We start from the raw sequence: 27,991 nt of genomic DNA on the forward strand, positions 1-27,991 counted from the left end.
CCAAGGAGAGAAGTTTAGCAGAGATCAATCAGAGACAATCCTTGTTAAGAAACTTGGTCACTTCATGTTATATCCATCCCAAGGGGAGAATGCCTTATCTGTGAGTGTATCCTGCTACGGAACCAGAAATGAGAATAGATGAGGGATTCTTTTTCCACTGCATCTGATTAATAGGCCTATTTACCTTTACTTTAACCACTTAGTATATACATATTACATTTGGATGAATTAAGAAAGACATTTAAAATAACTGTCCCTTAAAACTCAAAGACCATCCAATACAAGACTGTGAATTCATTTTTGTCCTCTCACAAAGATTATATATAAAAATGTCATGTCTGCAGTCTCTGGGATATATATATATATATATATATATGTATATATATATATATATATATATATATTTATTCAGCAAAAAATGAGAAAAACAATGACACTGTATGTGAATTTTCTGGCTGCCTTTATTCAGTTTTTTTTTCCCTCCATTAAAATACACATTAAGAAATGATGTGATAACTGGAGCTCTAGCTCTTGGTATGTATAAAATGAGGACCATATCCTAAGGGTGAAAGGAGGTGGGGTCCTAAGGAAGGTGGAACAAAACCACTATTCAAGCCCTGCACTGCCTCTGGACTTCTACATACAAGAAAATTAAACTCCTATTGGTTCAATCCACTATTAATTTGGCTCTCAACTGCAGCCAAATATAGATGTTGTTTCCCAGGCTTCAACAGGTACATCATTTGAAATGTACTGAATTACAGTCCAATAATGAGACGAAACTGATTCCCATATACTAAAAGATTGTAAGTTTGAGGTCTCTGTCTGAGGAATACCAATCCATTAAAGACTGAAGTCACATTTTAAAAAGACATTTGTATTTGGCATACAACATACATAAAGACAAATGCTAATGTTATAAAATTTGTAGAATGTTTAATATACCAACCAAAAGATTTTGTCTGAAGAATATATTCTTATCTGTACATGAAGATAGGTTAGGGAAAGAGGAGATTCCTGGTTATCCTGAAATTTGTATGCAATTTCTAAAGGATCTGACATATCTTTAATATGAAGTTCTTCATCTAAAATAACTCAATGAAGTCTTAATAAACTGGCAACATCTACATTTTTTAATGTTCTAAATACGTACAAAGTCTTATTTTCTTATAAACACTACTTGTTTTACCAAAAGGAAATTAGATTTCCATTTCTTTTCTTGTAACATTTTCTATTAATCTTTCTAAAAAGATGCTAACTAAAGAACCCAAGCTTCTCTAATAGAAATAAAAATATGGCCAATTAAGTACTCTAGTTCTAATAATATTCTTTTACAGTATTTCAAAAGCAAATATCAATTCAAACTAATAACTGTAAAAAGAAGTTTAAAAAATCTCAGTTTAATTTCCACAGTCTGTAGGGTAGAGAATACAGGCCACATTTTATTTTATACACATAAAATAAAAACGAGTAATATGTTAGCTTTCATGAAGGGTTAAAACCATAAACCTTAATCTAAAAGGCTGCATCTGCATCAGCATAATCTGATGATTCTCTACCAATTTCATTTACAGAATGCCTCTATATCAAGTCATTATTCACTTTCATGCCCCCACATGGGAAGTGGTAGGGGAATATCTGTAGGAATACAATTTATTGTCTGCACCTCCACTTAGAAGTAGCTGTATAGAAAGAGAGAAAAATACATAAAAACATAAGTAAGTACAATTATTCCATATAATAGCTAAGCCTAAACAATTATTCCATATAATAGCTAAGCTTAAATAACCACTAATAATTTGTTTAAAGAAAAAAAACAAAAACAGCTAACTAAAGAACCCAAGCTTCTTCAACAGAAATAAAAATATGGCCAATTAAGTACTCTACTTCTAATAATATTCTTTTATAGTATTTAGGAATTACAGACGAGCAGTTAACTGACATTGAACATTAGCATTTATAGGGACCACTTACAGAAAATTTCACTACTATTTGGGTTGAGTACCCCTAATTCAAAAATCTGCAGTTTGGGCTGGGGAGGTAGCTCAGAGAAGAGTGCATGTGGGAGGACCTGGGTTTAATCCCCAGTACTAAAACAAATCAAAAGCAAAAATCTATACTTCAGAATACTCCAAAATCCATGTTTTGAGCACAAACATGATGCCACAAGTGGAAAATTCTGCACTTCACCTCATGTGATAGGTCACAGACAAAACAGGCATACCAAAATACATTGTATAAAATTACCCTCAGGATATATATATATATATGAAATAAAAACGAATTCTGTGTTTAGACTGTGTCCCATTTCCAGGATAACTCATTTATGTGCAGATATTCCAAACTCTGAAAAAAATCTGAACTTTGAAATGCTTTTGGCAGCAGGCATTTCAGATACTCAGCCTGTATGATGATACAGGATACTAAAACATCAAAAATGATCATTTGAATTTGGTTGAGGGACAGTATGCTATTGTACTTTCTATGAAGCTTTTGTCAAGATATGTAATAAAATAGTTTGAAAATTGATATAGTTTTCCTTACTTAAGAAAAACAAAAGTTTTTAAAGGACAGTGCATTTATTGTTTGCAAATGGATATTGCAAATTATTCAAGTTGCCCTGGGACCTGTATTTAGAAAGAATTCTTAGGCAATAAGACATTATGTGTATACATACAAAATTAAATGGTAATTCTTTAAACACGTTTTATAATTATATTTATTACATATGATTTTTGTGACTAGTAAATACTTTGATCCAGTTAGTCTGAAATAGTGAATTTATGGACTTAAAATCTCTCATTAAGAATCTCATGAGAAGGGCTGGAGCTGTGGCTCAGTGGTAGAGCGCTTGCCTAGCATGAATGAGGCCCTGGGTTTGATCCTCAGCACCACATAAAAATAAACAAATAAAATAAAGGTATCCTGTCCATCTACAACTACAAAAAAGTTTTTAAAAAGCCTCATGAGAGGAGCTGGGGTTGTAGCTCAGTGGTAAAGTGTTTATCTGGCACATGTGAGGCACTGGGTTCAATCCTCAGCACCACATAAAAATAAATAAATAAAATAAAGGTGTTGTGTCCATCTAAAACTAAAAAAATATAAAGATACTCATGAGAGAAAAGAAATTGATTCAAAATTTCAAATTTTACTATTATCAGAAAACAAAATAGTTTCTTGAGATGTGAGGTTTTTTATTGTAGAACAAAATTATAAAAATGATATACACTGAAACTAATAACTTTATAAACACAAATACCATATTTATTCTAATAAGTCTCCTTTTCATCAAGTAACTAATGAATTCTTACCCCTGTGTCTGTCCAGTCCACACTTAGAACCTTATCTTCATGAGCAGCCAGATCATAGAGAGGAGCCTTACAACTAAAAGAGGAAAATATTAACATGCTATATATATTCACAGGATTAAAACAAACATTTATGAATAATCACGCTTTCCTGAAAATTTTACAGGATTTATCATCCTTGCCTGAATAACCATTTAATCTGAGTCTTAACTCAACCACCTTTACTATTTTTCTTGTATAATCAGCAGACTACAGAGATTTATTACAACAAATATATTCAGGAAAAATGTTATTTAGTTTTAAAGATTTATTCATAATTAGGCCCATTTCACACTTCCTTCACTATTTTTCTTTTATACCCAAATCGTGGCTTTGTTTTTTTTTTAATATTTATTTTTTAGTTATAGGTGGACACAGTGTCTTTATTTTACTTTATGTGGTGCTGAGGATCAAATCCAGTGCCTCACACATGCTAAGCGAGCACTTTACCTCTGAGCCACAACCCCAGCCCCAAATCGTGGCTTTGTATATACTTTATCTAGCCATTTCTACCCTGATAACTTCTATATTTATATTTTTAGCCCAAACTTCTCCCTTGAGCTACACATGTATATCCAATTGCCTGACAGTTGTATGGGCACAAGAAATTTGAAACAACAAATCAAAACTTCTGATTTTCCCTCATATATCAATTAATTGTTCTACCCTTTCCCACCATGGTTAAGTGGCACCATCAATCACCTAACTGCTTAGGCAGAAAATGAGAGCATTATCCTGATTCCAATCTTCACATTGAATCCATAAGATAGTAATCCTGCCTGAGCCATCCTCACCATACACCTAGTACCCAGTTATTTATCTGTAATGCTGCCACCACAGTTCAAGTCACAATTATCTGTGTCTTGAATTATGATAGCCTCTCTGCTTTCATTCTTGCTCCCTTGCTCAAAACCCTCCAAGGCATTCCAATCACATTTAAAATAAAACCCAAACTCATTACCATGTTTTAGCAGGTCACCACCAGCTGCTTCATGTCCTGCCATTCTCCTCTCTGCTTACTTTACTCCATCAACACTGGCCTTCTTGCTATTTTGCCAATATGCCAAGATTCTTCCACCTTATCTGTTGTTCCCTCTGCTGTGATATGTGCATGGTTCATTCCTTCCCACTATTAGCTCACTACTGCAATATCAGAGGGGTCCTCCCCCAAGAAGTGTTCCTTTACTCAGCTACTTTCTTCATAGAACTTACTACTATCATCAGAAATTATGTTAACTGCAATGTAAAATGTTTAAAATGAATATAATAGCTTCTGGATGTTAACAAGTCATGTATCATAAAACAGTATTATAATATATTACAAAGCAGATTTAAGGCCAAAAACAAGACACAAACAGACATTTAGTTAATGCATCTTTTCTACTTGTAAAGACATGTAAATAAGTTCTGTATGCATTTTTTTTGGAGTGCGCTCGCTCATGCTTGCTCTCTCTTTCACGCTCTCTCTCTCTCCTTCTCTCTCCCTCCCTATTATTATTATTATCATAGCACTAGCCTATAAGTAAAGAAATATACCTTTAACACATAATTATCTTTATATTTTTAATTTTTCTATTAACATAATTTATATTAAGGTTCAAGATAATCTTTCTAAACTATTTTTTCCTGTTTTATAACAAAGTCAGAAAGATAGATTATAAACTTCTGATTTTTGTATTTTTTGATAAAAGATAAAGCAACATGGCATTAGGTTTTTTTCAGAATGCTAAAAAACAACATACTAAAAATCCTTTGATTCTGGCTTTTTTGAAATATCAGTATTTTTGAATATTAGGTAGTAAAACCAAGAGCTTTTTTTCCTAACCCTTCCAGGCAGTTTTTTCGTTTTATAATAGTAACTGATATCTTTGGTTTATAGAGAATAAAGAGGACTTACCTTCTTGTATCCCACAGCTTGACAATGTTATCTAAAGAGCCTGAAATCAGCTGCTGTTCATGAGTAGGAGACCACTTTACGGCTGTGACCCAGCCTGTGTGTGAGGTCAGGGATAGTGACACCAAAGAACCATCTGAACAAAGCAAAAAGATAACAAGTACTAAATTTTAGAACAGAAAAATAGGCAGAACAAACCTAAAAAATATTTGGAGAAATCCTTTTTTTTTTTAAAAACATGCCCCAATATTTATACAACTCACCTTTGGTTCGGGGATCCCACAGTCTTATATGCCTATCTGTGCTTCCAGAAGCTAAACGTTTACAAAGTGGAGAATAGGAAATACAGTTAAACACTTTATTTCCTGTCTGAAAAGGAAAAGAAAAGTACATTTGACTATGATAGACTAAAAGTAAGCATTTCTATAAGTTTTTGTCACTTAAAATATAAAAGTTAATCAGAGGAGTACTGAAATCCTTACCAAAGTTGACTTAAGACCGCCCGATTCAACATCCCATACTTTAATTGTGTGGTCCCAAGATGCACTGCAGATTTCTTCAGCATCTGACCAGAGTACTGAGGAAATTGCTTCTGTATGGCCAGAGAGGGTCACCATGGGAGTCTAGAAATGGAAGATCACCCCCAAAAAAGGGAATAGCATTTTCATTTCAGAGTAATTAGAACAATAGTAGTAGTTATTAACTTCCAAGCCATATGCCAGGTATTTTTGCCAGGTGTTTTAGTTTTGATATTCTGCTCTATTTCTTCTTTGTAACAATCCTCCAAGGTGGATATATCTGTTCTTATTTTATACATGAAGATACTGAAACTGAAATAATTGCTCAACATGATACAGCTTATTAGTGGCAGACTTGTGTTTAAACCCAAATAGCACTCCCAAGTTTCTAGTCTTTCTATTGTATTCTGACTCTTCCTCATCTGTTCTACTTTTCATTTTAAGCAGTATTAACACTAATTTAACTCTCCCAATGAATAAACATAATATTAAAGTCCTGTCCCCAAATGGCCTTGAACTGACCCAGTCTTTCCTCTCTTCTCCTATCCTGTAGTTCTCAGAATAACTGTAGAATATGCTGGGAATGTAACATCCTGAGATACGGATAGACTGACCGGAACAGCCTGGGCTCAGTTCCAGCCCCCCCTAGAAACAGGATGTCCTTCAAAGCATTGCCCAGTAGGTCTCATGACTTGTGGGTATAAACCCCAAGTGTTGCTGCTTTTTGGGATTCGTCACCGTGGTGAAAGTGGGGCACACAGTTAAGACTCCATCTACCCCGGGCAGTTTTCTTGGGAGATTGACTCACAATGGATCCTAGGCTTCTGTTGGCCCTTGCTGCTTCTTTGTAAGTGATAAAATCTATTTCATGTAACTTGTGGCATGTGAATGTGTTCTGTCTCACTGGACTAAAGCAATCAGTAAAACTGCAGTGGATGGAAGTGTATAAACTCTTACTCCTAGTGGTTAGCATAGTGATGATCTTTACTGTCCTCTATGCAGTGGGGTGGGGTGGGGGGGCTTCCTCAGTTGGGATCTGTTATTAATGAACCTGCTTCACAGTTAGTGAAAAAAACTTTTAGGTCAGACAGACCTAGGTCTGAGTTGAGGTGCTGCCAATTTCTACATGACTCCTCCAGGTAAATTAATCTCAAAACATTCTTGGCACTCCACTTCCTCAGCATCTTTAAATCCTATTTGTTTTGTTTGTTTGGTACCAGGCATTGAACTCAAGGTCTGCTTAACCACTAAGCCAAATCCCCATCCCTTTTTATTTTTTATTTTGAGACAGGGTCTCACTAAGTTGTTTAGAACCTTGCTAAATTGCTGAGGCTGGACTCAAACTTGCGATTCTACTGCCTCAGGCTCCTGAACTGCTGGGATTATAGGCATGTGCCATCACACCCAGAAGTTCTATTGTTTAATCTTTAAAGGATGTCCATTAATTAAAAACCCCAAACTACGTATAGGGCCTATAAGAAATATGTGAGAAAGACAAAAAGAATTCTGGAGTGGGAGGCAATCGGTTTCCTTTTGTAACTGTTAGAGTTAGATTTCTTAAATATAACCTCATCTGTAACTGGAAGGGTTATGCTAGATCAGGGAATACACTTTATTAGTAAAAGGCCAGAAAATAAATATTTTAGACTTTGCCAGCTACATGCAGTTTCTGTTGCATATTGTTATTTGTTTTTATAATCTCTTAAAAATGTAAAAACCATTTTTATAGCACTATAATATAAAAAGAAGTATGCATAATATAAAAAATAAACCCAAAATGGTTGCTGGGCTCAGTTTGTCAATTCCTGGACCAATTATACAAATATTGCTTTTCTGGCTCTAAAATTTTCCTAAAAGTAGTAAAGGAACCTGATAAAGAAGTAGGAATAAGAAAGATAATCAGAAGCTTATAGGATAGAAAATGACAAGGTAGAAAGAAACAACAGGTAAACTATAAATAATAAGCTATCCCATTCTTAGATGGTAAGTCAAGAGAAAGGAAAACTTATGTTCACATAGAAACCTGAACATAAAAAATATTATACTGTTTTATTCGTAACTACCTACCTGGAAAACAACTCAACTATCCTTCAACTTACGAATGATTAAACCAACTGTGGTATATCCATATAACAGAATCCTACTCCACATCTAAAAGGGACAAACCAATGATACCCTAAACAACATGAGTGAGTCTCAACTACCTTATATGTTAAACAAAAAGGGCTGATATAAAAGACTATGTGCTTGTTATTCTACTTCTGTGACATTCTGGAAAACATCAATAGTAGTGAGAGTATGGAGGTGAAACTACAAAGGGGCAACATGAATTTTGTTGGATGAGAGACCCTTCTGTATTTTGGTTGTATGACTGATCAAAAGCCAAGAGCTGGGTTGGGTTGTAGCTCAGTGGTATAGTGCTTGCGGGGCACCTGTAAGGCACTGGGTTTAATCCTCAGCACCACATAAGGGAAAAAAAAAAAAAAAAAAAAGCCAAGAGCTATAACCAAAAGAGCATGTTTTATTTTATTTTTTTAAAGAAGAAAAGTCAATATTGGTGTTATTATTATAAACAAACTGAAGCGGAATAGTACCGGAGGGAAAAAAGAATTATAAAGGAAGAAATTTTATGTTAATATATGAAGCAAATGACAACTAAATGATTGGCAACATTATTCATATTAATACAATTCAGGTACTGGAACAGAATGCAGAGTTGACTTTCAATATATGTCTTATTCCATTTTTTAAAAATCCAAAGTTTTCTATAATTTCTAATTACAGCAACATTTTCACTACAAAAAATAGCACTTTTCTGGCATTATTTCAAACAATAAATTATGAATACATGTATTTAAGCCCTATATAAAGCTAAATGAAAAACTGAATATACTCTTATTTCTCTCAAATGAACAATGGAAGCAATTTTATAAATGCATTCCTCTAAAAATAAAAGGTATTAACCCAGGGCAGTGAGTGATATGAAATAACTGTAATTCACACATTCATTAAAGAACATGAGTCTAGAATATATAAAGAACTCTTAAAAATTTAGAAAAAGATAGACAATATACTTTTTTTATTTTTAAATTTTTTTTCTTAGTTGTAGTAAGACACAATACCTGTATTTTATTTATTTTTATGTGGTGCTGAGGATGGAACCCAGGGCCTCGAACGTGCTAGGCAAGCGCTCTACTGCTGAGCCACAATCCCAACCCCAATAAACTTCTTTTAAATGGGCCAAAAGATGAACAAACGTTTCACATTTAAATATCAAAATGCTAAGGTTTAAATTAAGTTCCACTAAACATCACCAAAAAATGGGTAAAATAATACACTTTTCTTTCTTTCTTTCTTCCTTTTATTAGCTACACATGACATTACAGTGATCTTGGCAATTCATACATTTGAATCAACTGCGGTACAATTTCTCATTTTTCTGATTAATAATACACTTTTCAAAAAGTAAGTTAATGTGTAGTCAAGTGTAGAGGGTTGCACCTGTAGTCCTAGCTACTAAAGTGAGTTTAAATATATATATGTTATATGGTAAAATAGTCATGGCATTGACCATATCAAGTGCTGGTGGGAATATGGAGTAATTTGAGCTTTCATTTACTGTTAAATGAAGTGAAAATTGATATAGCCCATTTTGGAAAACTTTTTGACAGTATCAAACATGCAGAAAGCCAAACATGTGCATACCTTGTGTGACCCAGCAATTCTACTTCTGCACAGTGATCACACACATAATCCCAAAGCCAAATATAAAAACTTTCTTAGCAGATTTATTCATTGAAGCCTCAAATTGGAAATCAACTAAATGTCCATCAAAAGAATAATTTAAAAATTGTGGTATATGAAATTTAAAAATAGGTAAAACTAACTAAGATGGTATATGTCAGAGGTGATTACCTTTCAGTGTCTATTGACTATGAAGTAGATTAGAGGGAATTTTCCAGGTGCTGGTTATTCTCCATATTTTGATGTGAGTAGTGATTACTTGGGTATATACCTTTGTAAAAATTAATTGAGGTGTACGTTTAAGCTGTACACTTTACTACATGAATGACAAACTTAAAAAGAAAGAGAACAAACCTACCTTTTCAATAAGGAATTTTTATAACTTAAAAAAAATCTTTTTCTACTCAGATACATTCCTTAGAGATTTGATCTGAGAAATACATCAATAGAAATTACCACTGAATGCACTATTTAATTGGTACAGCACTTCCAGCTTTAATTTGTCCTACAAGAGTAAGGAAAACAAGTACTTGCCAGATCTTTCCTTTTGCAATTCAGCAGTATATTTTTAAATGTATTAAGAAGTTCTTCATTACTACTTTCAGTTGGAACCAGTGAGTGTATTGTTTATTGCATCTTAATGAGTTTGATGAATCATTTATGATCAACTTCATTTCTCATTTTCAACAATATTTGTAAGATATCTTATTGGTGACTACAGAAATAAAGTGCAAATATGTGCTTGATTACTGCACATTCATTATAAATATTAGAAAATAAATAAGAAATGTTTTCCTAAACCTTGCTCAGTATTTTCTTCTCATTAAGTATATAAAAACAAAGTAGATCACATTATGACACATATCTTCATAACAAAATAGAATGAATTAAGGATCTGGATGAAAAGTCAAACTCATGGAAGCAAGAGCAGACCTGTGATTGTCAGGGGCTGAAGTATAGGAAAAATTGGGAAAAGTTGGTCAAATGGTAAAAATTTTCACTTATGAGGTGAACAAGTTCTGTGAATCTAGTGTATAGCAAGGGTGATGATATCATGTGTGTGTGTGTGTGTAATCATCATTTTACACATTCTGAATGTAGTCAATCTTTACTTGTAAATTGAACATTTTTTTAAGTAAAACAAAATCTGGATGAACTGTTCAAAATCTGGATGAACAGTTCAATTTAATGGGATCTAAAAACTAAATGATAGAGGCAATTTCCAAATTAAACTCCTAGTGAATTAGGAGATATGACTTGCATCCCTAGTAGAAATTATATCCTTACTATGTGAAATAAATAATATTGAAGTCAGGTAATTAGTTGCTTCACTTAACTCTAGTGCAAGATTTAAAAACAAAAGATCCTAATTCAGAGTGTACCATGAAATCAATTACAATAGCTCTATAATCAGCCTACCAAGCTGTAAGCCTAACTCAATGCTACTCAATTCCACGATTCAGATAAATGTAGCAATAGTACAAGGTTTATAAGAAAAAATTACAAATTTACTGAAAGAAAGCTTAATATTTTTCACCTACTGAAAGCAATCATCTTTTTTTTAGCAGGTTTATAAAGTGAAGAAGGTAAAACAAAAGAAAATACAAATAGGAAATGCTGTTCAATTACCACATATTTATTAAGACAGATCTAAGAAATTACAGTCAGTTCTACTACTTACCCTTGTTAGCCCCAATTGTTCTGTTTTCTGTTTCTTTCTTGGTCTATTTGTGGATTCCTCCATTTCATCTTCTTCATCTGTGGGGACTGCATCAGAGAGAACAAGATTTAATATTGGAAAAATGTTGTCAATATTAATTACAAACTGTTTGAAAGAATTTTTTGCATCTCTGGGTGTACAGTTTTTCTGTATTATCTCAGTTCATTAGGAAAAGGATTTTTTTTTTAATCATTTTGGGAAACAGAAAATTATACATTAAAAAAATACCTGGATTACTAATATTCAAAAATAAGAATAAGATCACCATTATGAAAAGAAATCACTTTACCATAGCTATGAAAAATTACTTACTATTAGTTCTAGGAGTTACAACCAGATTGTACTCATTACAAAGGAAGTACTAAGATAAACAATGTTAAAATGAGTTACATTCAACTATAACGCACCAATGAAAAAATGTGGAGAAAAAATGGACATACATTTCAGTCATCTTTATTCTCCTTGAGTATTTCATTTTTTTTTAACAAGGAAAAGTGATAGTTATTTTTTGTTTTGGTGATACTGGACTCACATGTGCTAACTAGGCAAGTGTATCTACCACTTGATAACTATAATTATGACTGGTATGAGAAGAAATCTCACTATAGTTTTGATCTACATTTCCCTAATTGCTAATGAATGTTAAACATTTTTTCATGTATTTGTTGCCATTTGTATTTCTTTTTGAGAAATGTCTCCTTAATTAATTTGCCATTTATTAATTGGGGCTTTTTTTTGGTATAAAGTTTTTTGAGCTCTTCATATATTCCAGATATTAATCCTCTATCAGAAGAGTAGCTAGCAAAGATTTTCTCCCATTCTGTAGGTTCTTTCTTCACATTCCTAATTGTTTCCTTTGCTGTGCAAAAGCTTTTTAATTTGATACTGTCACATTTATTAACTATTGGCATTATTTCCTGAATTTTAGGGGTTCTATTGAGAAAGTCAATGCCAGTGCCTAAGAGCTGGAGTGTTGAGCCTACATCTTTTTCTAGGAATTGCACAGATGGTCTAATTCTGAGGTTTTTGATCCATTTTGAGTTGATTTTTGTGCAGGGTAAGAGATAAAGGTCTAGTTTCATTTTTCTACATACGGAAAACCACTTGTCCCAGCTCCATTTGTTAAAAAAGGCTGTCATTTCTTCAATGTGTTTTTGGCACCTTTGTCAAGTATCAGATGAGTATAGATATGTGGCATCCCACTTATATTGGCATTACACACAGATTTATCTCCGTCATCTATTCAGTACCATGAGTCTGTTTCTGACAGTACCATGCAGTTTTTGTTACTACAGCTCTGCAGTATAGTTTGAAGTCAGGTATTATGATGCCTCCAACATTGCTTTCTTCGGCTTTAAATTGCTTTGGCTATTCTGAGTCTTTAGAATTCCAAATGAATTTTAGGAGTTTTTTTCTAGTTCTGTGAAGAATGTCAATTGTATTTTAATAGGGAGTGTATTGAATGTGAATATTTTATGGCCATTTTAACAATATTAATTTTGTCTATTCATGAACATGGGAGGTCTTGCCATGTTCTGTGATCTTCTTTAATTTCTTTCTTCAGTGTTCTATACTTGTTGTAGAGGGCTTTCATCTCTTTGGTTAGATCTATTCCTAGTTTGTTTTGTTTTGTTTTGGACGCTATTGTGCATGGAATTGTATTCCCGATTTCCTTCTAAAGACATTGTTGTTGGTATACAGGAAAGCTGTTGATGTTTATATGCTGATTTTTTTTAACCTGCTACTTAGCCGAACTCATTTATTAACTCTAGAAGTCTTTTGGTGGAATGTTTTGGATCTTCTAAATGGTATCATCTGCAGAGAGTGATAATTTGACTTTTTCCTTTCCTATTTTTATCACTTTTATTTCCTTCTGTTGCCTAATTGCTCTGGCTAGAATTTCTAGGAAAATAGTAAATAGCAGTGGTGAGAGTAGAAATCCTTGTCTTGTCCCAGTTTTAAAGGAAATACTTTCAGTTTACCCCCATTTACTATGAGGTTGGCTTAGAGTTTTTCACACAGAACCTTTTTGATGTTTAGTAGGTTCCTTCTATACCTCGTTTCTTCAGTGTTTTTATCAGGAATGGGTGCTGAATTTTGTCAAAGGCCTTCTCTGCATCTATTGAGATGACTAAGTGATTCTTAATTCTGTTTATGTGATGAGTTACATTTATTGATTTGTATCAAACTATCTTTGCATCTCTGGAATAAAATCAACTTGGTCATAATGTATGATCTTAATATGTTGCTGAACATGATTCGCTAATATGTTAAGAAATTTTTGCATCTAAGTTCATCAGGGATATTGGTTTTCTTTCCTTCATGTGTCCTCATCTGGTTTTGGAATAAGAGTGTTACTGGCTTCATAGAATGAATTTGGAAGTATTCCAACCCCTTCTGTTTCATGGAATAATTTGAGGTGTAGTGGTATTAGTTTTTTTAAAGGCTTGATAGAATTCAGCTAAGAATCCATCTGGTCCCGGGCTTTTCTTTGTTGAACACAGTTGTTTTTTGTTGTGGTGCTAGGGATTCACCCAGGGCCTTGTGCATGCAAGGCAAACATTCTACCACCTGAGCTATTTCCTCAGCCCCCTGATTTATGGTTTTTAAAAATCTTTGTTACATATCATTGGACAGGTAGCACACCCAGATTGAAAACTACAGATTTTAATGTTTTGTAACTCTAATGAATATTAATCTGCTTTCCCTAATGTGATTATAAACCCCTAAAAGTGATAGCTAACATACAATATCTCATTTATACAGCTCTATCAAAAAATATCACAAAAGGAAAAATTTCTAAACTAAACTGCTTTCTTCCTCAAATTTGTTTGTTTTCATCATTTTTATAAAATCTACTAAAATGGATCTTATACATAATTATTTAGAACTGGTTAAGTTTTTCTTGATTCCTCTTAATTCTGCTTTCTGAACGGTATGGAGGGTATTATACTGTAAAACAGCAGTTCCCTCAGAAGTAATATTCTGGTCTTTTTACCTGTGCAATTAATAGTTCTAGTTACAAGATTTTAAAATCCAAATATTTGGATGTGTGCTTTTCCTTTTTTTCTTCCCACCAGTATCTCTTATTATCATCAAGACATCGTCCTCTGAGTCTTTCCTCTCCTCCAACTGCTCCTTTTAATCTGTTTTCCAAGTAAGAATATTAACCTTGATATTACCAATTTCATTGAAAAAATTTTTGTTAAAAAGTAGGGCTGGGGATGTGGCTCAAGCGGTAGCGCGCTCGCCTGGCATGCGTGCCGCACATGTTCGATCCTCAGCACCACATACAAACAAAGATGTTGTGTCTGCCGAAAACTAAAAAAAAAAATAAATATTATTTAAAAAAAAAAAAAAAAAAAAGGTAAACCAGAAGCTGAGGTTGTGGCTCAGTGGTATAGCCCTTGCCTGGCATGTGTGAGGCATTGGGCTCAATCCTGAGCACCACATAAAAAAATAAACAAAATAAAGTTAAAAAAACAAACAAACAAAAAAACTACACAGAGATTTCATCTTTTTTTTTTTTTAAGTATACCAGCTTAACTAATAAATTACTCTATCTCAAAAGTCACTATTTTTTTTTTTCTCTTTCTCTGCAGTTCTGGGATTGAACCCAGGCCTTGCAAATTGTAAGCAAGTGCTCTATCACTGAGCTACATCCCCAGCCCATTCTTTTTAAAATGACTTAAAGATTATTCAAAAGATATTTTTGTTTATTTCCATGTTTCTTAATAAGAGAACTGTGTGAGAATTAAAGTGATCATGTTCCACTGCACCACTGTTGATGCTTGGGGCAATTCAATCTTATCCAATAAATAAGGGAGAGATAGGGTAAAAAACAAAGTCTTAAAACACACAAAATATTCGAATATGTCACTATAATATACTCCTTTATACATATCCTAAAAAGCTCTGTTTATGTTTATGGCAAAACATGGGTGTAATAAGACCTATCAATTGAATTCTTAAAACATTAATAAGCCAAAATAATAGGAATATTTAATTTACCTGTAGACCAGATCTTTAGCATCTTATCCCAGGAACCACTGCAAAACTGAACAGATAGAGATGAAGGGGAAAAGCATGTGATAAAACTCATATTTGCCCTGTTTTTTCTGCTATTTGATTTGAAAACTGACTTTGCTTATTTAATCTCCGTGGAACACAGGCTTTGAAATCCTTTACTACCACAGTATCATCTGCCCAGCTTCCTAGTCTCATGGGACCTGCTGTATTCTCAGTCTCCGCAGCAGTCAAGAGAGCTGCCATTATTATGTGCTCTGGTGGTGTTTACTTAGATCAGGGTGAGCAACTGACCTATACTGTACTAGTCATTTCCCCCCCATTTAGAACCTTTAAAAAAATCCTATGTTCCAAGAACGGAAGTTTGTCTTTCTCCAGAGACAGAGAATATAGGATTATAAGACCTGGGAAATGTTTACTATCATGTGGAGAAAGCCAATTTTGGGCAAGAGAGAATAAAGTTGACTTAAGAAGACAAGAAGGTGAGGGTATGCTAGCCACATTCAGGCTTCCATTCCATTAGCTCCTGAGGCTCAAATGCATCATCACCTTCCTAATGATATGGTGGTTCACTCTTGTTGGACATCATAGGTCCAATAAGCCTAAACCAGTTTATGATGAGTTTTTGCCTTTTATAGTCAAGAGTCAGTGTATGATTAATTCACCTAAATTTCAAGTCCATAACATGTAAACTTTCTGTATGGCTCAAAATGAAAAATCAAATCTTTACCTTTAAATGTATCAAATGTCCTCATTCTAACTGGCAAAGAAACTCTTAAATCTAGAATACTTTTTTTCTTTTTAAATATTTTTTTAGTTGTTGATGAATATTTTATTTATTTATATGTGGTGCTGAGGATTGAACCCTGTGCCTCACACATGCTAGGCAAGTGCTCTACCAATGAGCCACAACCCCAGCCCAAATCCACAATACTTTATGTGGCTTAGGAAACTTTCAAATTTTAAAAGGGTTTTTAAAACCTCATAAGTCAATATAGTATTGCTCTTAGGTTTGTGTCCTTTTTAACTAACATTTACCATTTTGTCATGATAAAGAGTACATCAGCATTAATAGTAAAACAAACTCTCTTAACATTAACATTAATGTATGCTACATCTCAGATTATTGTTTTAGGTATTTTGAATTGATGACAGCATTTAGAGTAGCTGATTAATTACTATGATTAAAGAAAGAAATTACTTGTTTACCTGACTTCTTAAGTATTTTACAGTTTATTTAAGGTTCTAAACCAGCGCTATCCAGACTAGGGAAGAAATCTTTATATCTCTTATTGCATGAGTATTTGCTTAGGGTTTCAAATCATATTCTTTAGCCACTGATTGTTAGGAAAGTATATGAATTACGGGGAATTTATATAAAGGAAAAAAAGTTTAGTAAAATGCTTAAATTCTACTTTAACAAAGTACTAATAACTTAGTAGTTACTTACTTTAGTTCCTGAGCTATCAACAGCTATAGAATCCACACTTCCAGCATGACCTCTGCAACAGTGTAGGGCTTTCACTTTGTTTTTCTCTACATTCCACTCCCACAAGAGAATGGTCTGATCCATAGAGGCACTCAGTAGTAAGCAAGACAAACTATCTGAAGAAAAGAGAACACAATAACAAGAAACAAATTAGTACAAAATTTATATAATCATGTTCTTAAACTGAAAAATTCAAAATTTTTGATGGATTTAAAATATAAATGCATATAGGAGGCTTTTAAAAGAAAGTTAATGTATACACCTATAATCTTAGATACTTGGGAGACTAAGGCTTGAGGATCACAAATTTGAGGCCTGCCTCAGCAACTTAGTGAGATCCTATCTCAAAATAAAAAAATTGAAAGTGTTGGGAATGTAACTTCAATTTTAGTATTGCAAAAAGATAAAATAATGATAAAAATAAATTTTAAAAAATAACGAAATCTAACATGGCATAAAAGGAAAGAATCTTTAAAATTAGAAGATATGCATTTAACACACTCAAGAAACTCAAAAATATATACTACCTAATATAATGTTAGAAAAGATTCACTGCCATCAATTTATGGATTTTTTTTTTTTAAAAATGTCCTTTTCTTCTTGAACAGTGTTTTTTTTTTTTTTTTAAACATTGTGTTTTTGAAAGATCTTATGGCATGAAGCATTTAATACCCATTCTACTCTCCATTCTTAACCTGCTCTGAAAATGGGATATTTCCAAATTCCTTTCTAGTATTCCTCTTAGTTTCAGCAAAAAGTTCTACCTTTTTTCACCCAGGCCACATCTTTTACAACGTCTGTATGTCCCACAATTGACATTATTGACTTTCCTTCCAAGGACCAGATTCGAGAAGTCTTATCATAAGAACCAGTCAAGATCCTATAAAGAGGAAAAAAATTCTGTGAACTTAATAATGAGGCTTTTTCAAGCTCTGAAAATCAGTTATGTTTCTATGGCAACTACAAAATAAATGGTGGAGATTATATTTTTAAATGCTTTTTATTTATTCATTATTTATTTGTTTCTTTATTTTAGTTGTCAATGGACCTTTATTTTATTTATTTACATGTGGTGCTGAGAATCAAACCCAGTGCCTCACACATACTAGGCAAGTGCTCTACCACTGAGCAACAACCCCAGCCCTTAAATGCTTTTTTAATATGAAGATTTTAAAATATATCAGATGTTATATTATACTTTAGAGTTTTCCTGACCTACTAATATAGCAACTGAAAACCCTATATTTCACTTTTATTATTATTGAAAATCCTAGAAATCCCAGGGAAACTATGCAAATAGTTTATAAAGCCTAATAGTGCTTTGTAATTAACCAGGGAAAAGCATTAAAGAGATAAACAGGGCTGGAGATGTAGCTCAGTGGTAGAACATTTGCCTAGCATGTACAAGGCCCAGGATTCAATCCCAACACCACAAAAAGTAACAAAGCAAGAAAAAATATTTAAAGTAAAATCAGTAAAAACATGGCTTTGTGTAATAATTCCAGAGACTCATTTTTAAAGGTAAGATCTTCCTATGATTCACTCTTGAGGTAGTCTTCTACAAGTAAGTTCATTACGGATTTACTCTGAGCCATCTATATTTTCTTACTTGACTCAACTGTGCCGACTGTAGCCCTAAATTTTCTTTTTTTTTATTTAATTTTTTTTATTGGTTGTTCACAACATTACAAAGCTCTTGACATATCATATTTCATACATTAGAATGAAGTGGGTTATGAACTCCCAATTTTACCCCAAATGCAGATTGCAGAATCACGTCGGTTACACATCCACAATTTTACATAATGCCCAATTAGTAATTGTTGTAGGTAGCAGAATACAACAATTACTAATTGTAGCCCTAAATTTTCATGATCTGCATCTTTATGGTAGTAGGCCAGGAGATCTGTGGCTATGAAAGTTACTTTTCTTTTAAGAAATAAATTATATCCCTGGTCGTAAAAGCAACATACTCAAACCCAGTAAATTAAATACTTTAAGACACTTGACTTGTATAAAAAATAAAGGTCACACCTTGAAAAGAAACCTACCAATAAATACCAGTTTTCTTTTTGAATACACTGAAGGCAAAAATCTTTCTGTCTGCTGTGATCACTAATACACATATAACAAACTTACTCTGACAAAGAACAGGGAGTTGGAAAAAATATTCATATAGTGGATTTAAAAAGACTTAAGAAAGTAAGAAAAGAGAAGAATATTCATCTATTAGTACCATTCCTCTGCTCCTTTAATTGAACTGATCCAGTCATCATGGAACATGCATTGCTCTGGCTGGGGTGCAGTGTACTTCTCCACATATTCTAGTTCCACAACCTCTTCCTAGTCAGCGAGAAACCAGAAACCAGAAATCAATTGGTGATTTGGTTTTAAAACATTACTATGTAGATAAAGGAACCCCCAACTTAATGTATCTCCTTCATGTTAGTCTCCTTTATAACCCAGAAAATTTGGAGCCACTGAAAAAGTAAAAAACTTTACCAAACAGTGTGCTACGAATATATACAGGGTTGTGGCTCAGTGGTAGTGCACTCTCCTTGCACGTGCAAGACACTGGGTTCAATCCTCAGCACCACATAAAAATAAATAAGTGAAATAAAGGTATTGTGTCCACTACAACTAAAAAATAAATATTAGAAAAAAAAATAGCCTTGGAAAAATTATGCTAAATGTGGGTGGAAAAACATGAAAAAAACTTCAAAATAAAAAAAGATAAAAGCTTACCATTTAATTGGTAGAGTTCCTATTTAGGATGTTGTAATAGTTCTAGAAATGGGCAGTGATGATGGTTGCATAATATTGTAAATGAACTTGATGCCACTAAATTGTGTACTTATATATTTTACCACAATTTTTCAAACCACAAAAATTGTAAAATCAATTGTAAATTGTATATTTAATTATAAAAACAATATCAAGGAGGGACTGGGGTTGTAGCTCAGTGGTATAGCGCTTGCCTTGCACGTGTGAGGCACTGGGTTCAATCCTCAGCACCATATTAAAAAAAATAAACAAACAAACAAAATTATTAAAAAAAATTCCTTAAAAAACAAAAAAAAAAAAAACCCAAGTCTGAAAATTAAAAGGGGAGGAATAACAATAAATCATAATAACCTAACAGCCATAGTTTTTATATGTAAAAAATTATTTTGTATTGCTGTATTAGTATAAATATATTTGCTACTCCCATTCTTGGGATTTCTTTCATAAATATGAAGAACATGTTAATTCACCTGCATTTTCTTGAATAACATGTTCTTATAAGAGGTTTAAAAATCAAATATATAGAAATTATGATTTCGCAGAAGAAAACAATAATCAAAACAATCTTGGGTATTAGAGATAGATGCTTGGGTTGTGGCTCAGCAGTACAGCGCTCGTCTCCCATGCGCGGAACCCTGGGTTCGATCCTCAGCACCACAAAAAAAAAATAAATGAGTGAAATGAAGGTATTAGAGATAGATTCAGACTGCTTCTACAAGGAGTTGCAATATCTGATAATGCTTTAAGCAAAATACAGAAGGTAGTACTTGAACTTACTGATGAGATGTTCTCCAGTTCCATGTGTTTGAACAAGGGCATTCGCAAAAACTGGCCCTTGATAAGGAAATCAAACTCCACATGTTTGTGGAACTCTAAAGAAAATACAGAATAAAATTATTTGCATTCTTAGGGTCTGAAGTATTACTAATAAAGATATACAAGAATCCCTGAAATAAAAACATACACATTAACCCACTGTGGCCTGAGTTTCTCTATAATTTCTTATAGCACATCAGACAAATGTATTTCAGTAAACCATGTGAATTTTTAAGAACAATAATACTTTGTTCTGTTGGTATAAGATTTTTCTTACTATTGCTGCTGTAATTGTTGTTGTTGTTTTATTATTATTATTATCATCATTGCTAGTATTGGGCATTGAAATTGCATCTTCAAAGTTTTCTTTAATGTGTTACTCTATTACCTATGTAGCCAGTAAACTAGCCATACGTAAAGTTTGGTGAGATTTCTAGTTTCATTTTTTTGGCAAGATTATTTGTAGGCATGTATTTCCTCTGCATCATAGGAGAATGCACATAACATTTAGTTCTGTCTCTTTTTAAGGTGTTATGATCCACTTTTGGACTCAGATGATGTCAGTTGGATCCAAAGCATCATAATGTTCTCTGTCAGCTATTAACCTACTTAATGGCCATAACAGCTAATGGTAATCACACTTATATACTTTGTTTCACTTAGAGTCAGGAACTAGTAATCTAATTCTATCATTCTTTCTATACTTGTTAGCTATAATCCTCCTAAAATAAAATTCCCTCATCAACTATTTGGCTTGCTGTGTTTTAAAAAATCTTAAATCTGAATCATTTATATCTTCAACTCAAGAGCAGTTATTGACAGTTATTCAATTTATATAAAATTTTGTCATTTTATATATAAAAATGACAAATATTTAGTCTGTAAGTTCAGAAGTTTATAAATCATAATTGTTATACATTCACAATTAAAGTAAAGAACTGGATCAACTGCAAGTGCTACAAGAGGCCAGGTGTGATGGCACACTCCTGTAACTCCATTGACTCGGGAGAACAAGGCAAAAAGACCACAAGTTTGAGGCCAGCCTCAGCATGTTGTCAAGACATTGTCTCAAAATAAAAAATATAAAGGGCTAGGAATGTAGTTCACTGGTAGAGCATTCCTGAGTTTAATCCCCAATACTGCAAGGAAGTAAACAAAAATGCTACGTGAGTATCTTTGAATCAGAACTGTAGCTTGCTAGCAATAAATATATTACAGGCCCTGAATATCCCCAACTTAAAAAAAAGGCTGTTCAAAAACATCATATCAAACTTCACAAAAAAATTATGGGACTACTTGAAGATGAAGAAGGGGCAAATATCAGGCATTAGTTTATAACTCTTATCTACCCATTCTTCCAAGTAAGGCATTCCTCTAATAGAAGAGCTGCTTTGCAGCATTGAAAACAACTTAATAAAAACATGCTTGCCTCTACATGGTACTACTTTGACAAATTTTGTTTTTAAAGATTACACTTTATGTGGCACAGCGGTAGTGCATTTGCCTGGCTTGTGTAAGGCACTGCATCACATTACGAATAAATAAATAAATAAATAAAAGGTTTGTCAACAACTAAGAAAATATTAAAAAAAGAAGATAACACTTTATTTTTCATTTTTTTTGTTCAGTTTTCTGTTTTATGTAATGTTCCTTTACTTTAAAAAAAAATAGAACAAACATACTGAAAATTTCAAATGTATAAAAAAGTAGAGAACAATAAGCCCTTAAAGACTTATCATCTAACTTCAACAATTAACAACTCATGGGCAATCTTATTTCATCCATATTTTAATGTTCATTATGTAGTTTAACAGACAACTTATTAGTTCATATATGCTTAGTATTTATCTTTAAAATGTTTTTACTTGATATTCTTGTATGTCAGATTTTTTTTTTAAGATGGACACCATATCTTGACTTTATTTATTTTATTTATTTGTATGTGGTGCTGAGGATTGAACCCAGTGCCTCACACATGTGCGAGGTAAGCGCTCTACTGCTGAGCTATAACCCCATCCCCTATATCCATTACATTTGTATGACTTCTGAAAACACATACACATACAAATACCAGTATTATACTAGCATTTTGTACATTTGTATGACTTCTGAAAACACATACACATACAAATACCAGTATTATACTAGCATTTTGTACATTTGTATGACTTCTGAAAACACATACACATACAAATACCAGTATTATACTGGTATTATACTGGCATTTTGTTATAACATAAAACATAAAACAAATGCTCAAATTCAGATACTTTTGTTTTGCTTTGCAGCTAAAGAGATGTGCAGCTTTGAGCTTCACTAGCAAGTGGGACCTAAGCACTGAGACACTTATTTTATGCCTACATAATTCACCCTCCATATCATGGTCATACTGCCTTGAGTATCTCTGTATGACAACCAGTATGCTAAAATCTTTATTCTTAAATTAAAATCACCTTACCTCCATATTGACTTAAAAAAGCAGATTAAACAGAAATATTTTTTTTCCTGAGTATTTTTCTTTCAAAGTATCATGCAACAGAAAAATCTGTATGTTACAAAATTCACATATTGAGTCAAATAAATAAAAATGTATCTTAGTGTAGCTATTGGTACTATACCCTCTGAACTTCTCTGAGTCAAAAGCATATATACCCACCATTTTTGGCCTCCAGCAATTTATTGATGATGTTACTAAGGTCAGCAATTTCAGAGGTGGCAGGAATTGAGAAGGGAACATCATCTACCACATATCTATAAAAAGAAAACAATATGTGAAAATCAAGTCAACAAATATTTTAACAAATGTGTATTTACTCATCCAACAAACATTTATTGGGTAACTACCACACTGAGTAAACAAAATGAATGAAAATATGTCTATTCTCTAGTGAGGTTAAAGTCTGGTAATCAAATACAATTAGTTTTGTAAGAACAATGCTATAAATGATAATGGATACAAAATGAGAGAATAAGAAGTGATAAGTCATTTCAATCAAAGAAAAGGAGTGGTGGTGCAAGGTCTGAAAGGATGCCTCAAAATCATTCTTAAGCCACATCTAGAAAAGTAATTTTTGCCAGGGGAGGGAGGAGTAGGCATGAAAAGTTCACAAGAAAATAGGGAGAAGAGCAAAACAATAGCTAGGAGTTGTTTCTATTTCACAAAGTGTGATTTAGGCAGTGACCAAAGATAAGGCTATGCCATGTTTATGAAATAGCTTTTACTGTTTTGAAAACACAGCATCACTGTAGCAGTCCAAGTTAAAGAATATCATCAGAATTTTGTTTAGCTAGATCTTTCTGGGTATGCAATGGAAACTGGATTAGGGGGGTGGGGAAATAGCTCAACTGGCAAAGTGCTTGCCTAGCATGCCCAAGGCCCTGGGTTCAATCCCCAGCACCACAAAAAAAAAAAAGAAACTGGATTAGAGGAACACAGGTGAAGAAGCAGATTAGGAGACTCATAAGAAAGAATATGGGAAAATATTTGCAAACATATATCTGATAAGAAGCTTGTAGCTAGAACATACTTGAAACTTGCAAATCTGTAATAAAAAGATAATTGAATTTTTTTTTTTAAATTGGCAAAGGATTTGAAAAGATGGTTTTCCAGAGAATATATAAAAATGGCCAATAGGCTCAGAAAAGATGTTCACAGTTATCAGAGAAATGCAAATCAAACCATGAAGAAATATCACATGATACTAGGGTTGCTGGAGTGCCGCAGTCTGGCTGGGCACAAATAACCGGGAGGTCACGAGCCACTTGTAGATTCAAGCAGGAACGAACTTTATTCCCACGGGAACTCCCCAAGAATTCAACGGTAACTCCGGGATAACTCAAAAGTAGCGGGCATCCGAGGTGGCAGGAGCCGCCCTATTGCCGGACAGCAGAGGTCCTCATACACAACTGAATACACAGCCTGCCCCAATCCAGCATCATCCAGTTACAGCAATCAGCCATCATCCCAATAATTATACACAACTTAACTTAACCATCATCATCCTAATGGCTCACTGGTGCTACCCCTCAACCACTCCTTCTGGCAAAATGCCAGGCGCCATCCTGACTTGGTTGTGGCTCTCAACACTGGAGGAAAAAAAAAAAAAACAGCTACTAAAAGATACTGATGAGGTATAGAGAAACTGGAACCCTCATACACAGATGGTTGTAATGTAAAATAATGTAGCTGCCTGGAAAACAGTCTGACAGTTTCTCAAAAAGTTAAATGTAGAATTACCAGATAAAAACATATGTTCACACAAAAACATGTAAGTTAATGTTCGAATAAACACTATTCATAATAGGTGGAAACAACCTAAATGTTTAACAAATGGACATGAATAGAAAAATATGATATATCAATACAATGGAATATTATTTGGTCCTAAGAAGGAAAACATACTATAGCATAGATGAACCATGAAAACAACATAGTAAGTGAAAGAAACCAGTCACAAAGACCATGTATTAGGTGGGGTGTGTAGCTCAGGGGTAGCGCTTTTGTCTAGCATTATCTAGGCTTTAATTTTAATTCCCAACACCTAAATAAATAAGCAAATAAATAAATAATTCCACTTATAAAAAACATCCAGAATAGACAAATTTACAGAAACAAATAGTAGCTCTGGGGGTTGGGGATGTGGCTCAAGCGGTAGCGCGCTCGCCTGGTATGCGTGCGGCCCGGGTTGGATTCTCAGCACCACGTACAAAGATGTTGTGTCCACCAAAAACTAAAAAATAAATATTAAAAAAAATTCTTAAAAAAAAAATAGTAGCTCTGTGTTTACCTAGTGGTTGGGGCTGGGATGGTGGGGTGGGGTAAGGATAGCTAAAGGGTGATGAAAAATGTCTAACATTGACAGAGGTGATGTGGCACAACTGCAAATATGATACTGCTAGTCTTCAAACTACCCTTGGAATAATAATAGCTATATATTTACCATGTCCCAGAAAGCAGTTATTCCAAAAAGTAACAAAATTTAGAATTAAAATTTTTGCTTCTTCCTTTTACTATTTTGATCAATAAAACAGGGAGGGAAGAATAATGTGATTCTCTTTTACACACGTGCATACACATATACAGTGAATGTAAATTTTATACGTGTGTGTGCATATATATGTGTGTGTGTATATATATATATGTGTATACATATATATATACGCATACTGATATGTATTAATTGAAAGGAAGAAGCAGAACTTTAATTTCTAAATTTTGTTGCCTAAGAATGGGCACAAACACACACACAGAGTGATCTATTATTATTTCTTACAAATTTCTGTGAATCAACAATTATCTCAATAAAAATTTCAATTAAAAAATACAATGGCAACTGGGCATGGAGGCGCACCCTGTAATCCCTGTGGCTCGGGAGGCTGAGGCAGGAGGATCATGAGTTCAAAGTCAGCCTCAGCAAAAGGAAAATGCTAAGCAACTCTGTCTCTAAATAAAATACAAAATAGGGCTGGGGATGTGGCTCAGTGGTTGAGTGCCCCTGAGTTCCACCCCTGGTACCCCCCCAAAAAGTAATAATAATGACAGTGGCTATGCTAGTGTATTATCACATTCCTTGAGAAATATTAAGGCTAAGTATATAAATTAATGTTCATTAATGATATGATTTATATATACTGTGAACAATATAAGAGTGAAAATGATTTAAAGGTTAACTCATAAAAGTTATAAACACTAAATCAAAGGTATAATCTTAATTCAAGAGGGAGATTTCTAAATTATGCCTGACATTAGCATAATACAACAAACGTGTATATATATATATATATCATTTATCATTAGCACCAGAAAAACTTGACAAACATTGTTGACTCAGTCAATCCAAGAAGTTTAAGACATGGTTTCTGCATTTAAGGGACTTACAATATTAATAGTGCAACTTACACCACAAGGTAGTACATAAGTAGATTTCAAATGTTCTACAAATCTAGGAACCATTGGTAAAAATCGCTTTGTACACACACACACACAAATCAATGGTAAATGTTTGTATATAAATGATATTTACACATATGTAAGTACATTTTATAAAAAGAGTACAGCATACAACACAATATACACTGAATTGACTTCAGTTCTACCAACCCTCTATTCAGAGATCCACTTTCTACCCTGGTTTATAAAAGCATTTTCTATCATCTACTTAAAAAGAAAATAAAAAACAAGGAAGAACAGTAGAAGAAAGAGACCAAGGGGAAGGAGGAGGGGAGAGAAAGGGGAAATAATGGAGAATGATATCGGGCAAATTATATTTTTATATTGTGTGCATGAAGAAATAATGTAACAACGAATCTCACCACTAGGTACCATTATAATACATCAATTAGAAATATAGGGGGAAAAAGGCAGTTATGTTTTCAGAAGCTGTGAAACACCACTAGCAGCCAGTTTGTAACGACACGGCCCTTTTGTTCAATGTTCAAATAATGCATATGGTGTGGATCATTCAGAAAGCAAACCCGAAGCCCTTCAGTTTCCTCCATACACAATTCAAATTATATGGAGCCCAGGAAGCGAGCAGTAAGGAGGTGATCTTGGAGACCCTCTGAGAGGTTCCTGAGAAACCCTTGCAAGGCACCACTTCTGAGGAGACCAGGGGCTCAAGTTTGGAGAACAGCAGGAACAAAGGGAAAAAACGGTGGCGGGGAGTAGCTGACAGCAAAGACAATGACAATCAGGGGAAAACAAGAACACAAGGTCGTGCCTGGGAAAGAAGCTAATCCCGACGGCTGGGCCGCTTACTTACTTCTTGTTGTCAGTGAAGAAGCGTGTCTGGAGCTGAGCCATGGCGAGAAGACTTGCCCTCGAAAACGTATGAGTTAGCAGTCAAAAAAGAGGTGCTCTTTAACCTCTTAATACTACAAAAAGAGATAATTAAAATTAGTCTGCACGGGTAGACGAGAACTGCGGTCCAAGCCTGATTTCGGCTTTCTTCCCCCGGGTTTCCTCAGCAGAAGGCACCACGAGGTTCACCTTCCACACAGGCCCAGCCCGCAAACATCAAATACCTATTCCTAGATTTAGGAATCACCGATTGGTAAAGCATAGTCTTAAAGGCAGAGTGCCCCCTTAATCTTTTTTAGATTTCTTTCCATACCTTTAGGCTGTGATCGATTAGGAAGCTTGAGAAATTTCCAACTCAAATCTGTATTTTAAAATAAAACACTATCGTTAGACTGGATACTTCAAACGCAGTTGTGAGATACTACAATTCCCAGGAAGCCGCGCGTCTCAAACGCTGTGACCTCTGGGAACTGTAGTCTTGTCACTCTGTATCAAGATCTCTTATTTGCATTAAATCCTCCTGACTCCAGCCAGATATTTATTAAACTTCCTCTAGTTGACTAAGGTCTTCCCAAGTTCCTTTTCTTAGGTATGTTCTCAACCACAACCTGACCCACCCATGACTTTTCCCGAGTTCTCACCACTAGCCTCGGGTTCGCCAAGGCGGAAATACGAGAAAAATAACGTTCTGAAAAGAAACCCGCGACGGTGGCCGATAGTGGTCTCACCGCGTGGGACCGCACTGCACCTCCCAAAGAGGTGCGCCTGCGCATTGTGCTGGTCTCCATGGCGGGGCCTCGGAGCCAAGACGAGGTTGAGTAGACTCGTTTTGAATTTTCTCCCCTCTGCTCCAG

At 34.0% G+C, this 27,991-nt stretch overlaps 2 protein-coding genes across 3 annotated transcripts in view; one reads left to right on the forward strand and one right to left on the reverse strand.

Annotated features, from left to right (window-relative positions):
- LOC144365727 (putative uncharacterized protein MGC34800) overlaps nucleotides 1-27,991 on the forward strand; it is a 48,885-nt gene that overhangs the window by 9,072 nt on the left and 11,822 nt on the right. The gene's annotated exons all lie outside the window — the stretch shown is intronic.
- Wdr12 (WD repeat domain 12) lies at nucleotides 444-27,842 on the reverse strand. 2 transcript variants are annotated; one of them, XM_040294729.2, is made up of 15 exons: nucleotides 27,779-27,842; nucleotides 27,451-27,498; nucleotides 27,100-27,211; nucleotides 22,995-23,089; nucleotides 20,300-20,394; nucleotides 18,975-19,081; nucleotides 17,503-17,618; nucleotides 16,700-16,854; nucleotides 15,235-15,280; nucleotides 11,185-11,270; nucleotides 5,724-5,864; nucleotides 5,505-5,610; nucleotides 5,245-5,377; nucleotides 3,312-3,384; nucleotides 444-1,682 (listed from the first exon to the last, which is right to left on the reverse strand). In XM_040294729.2, the coding sequence occupies exons 3-15, from the start codon at nucleotides 27,138-27,140 to the stop codon at nucleotides 1,605-1,607; spliced, it is 1,272 nt and encodes a 423-aa protein (XP_040150663.1). In that variant the 5' UTR covers nucleotides 27,141-27,211; nucleotides 27,451-27,498; nucleotides 27,779-27,842; the 3' UTR covers nucleotides 444-1,604. The 2 variants fall into 2 exon arrangements, with proteins under 2 accessions (XP_040150663.1, XP_013220049.1); XM_013364595.4 differs by lacking the exon at nucleotides 27,779-27,842 and having other exon boundaries at nucleotides 27,451-27,610.

Source organism: Ictidomys tridecemlineatus, chromosome 7 (genome assembly GCF_052094955.1).
Source record: "Ictidomys tridecemlineatus isolate mIctTri1 chromosome 7, mIctTri1.hap1, whole genome shotgun sequence".
Classification (NCBI taxonomy): domain Eukaryota; kingdom Metazoa; phylum Chordata; class Mammalia; order Rodentia; family Sciuridae; genus Ictidomys; species Ictidomys tridecemlineatus.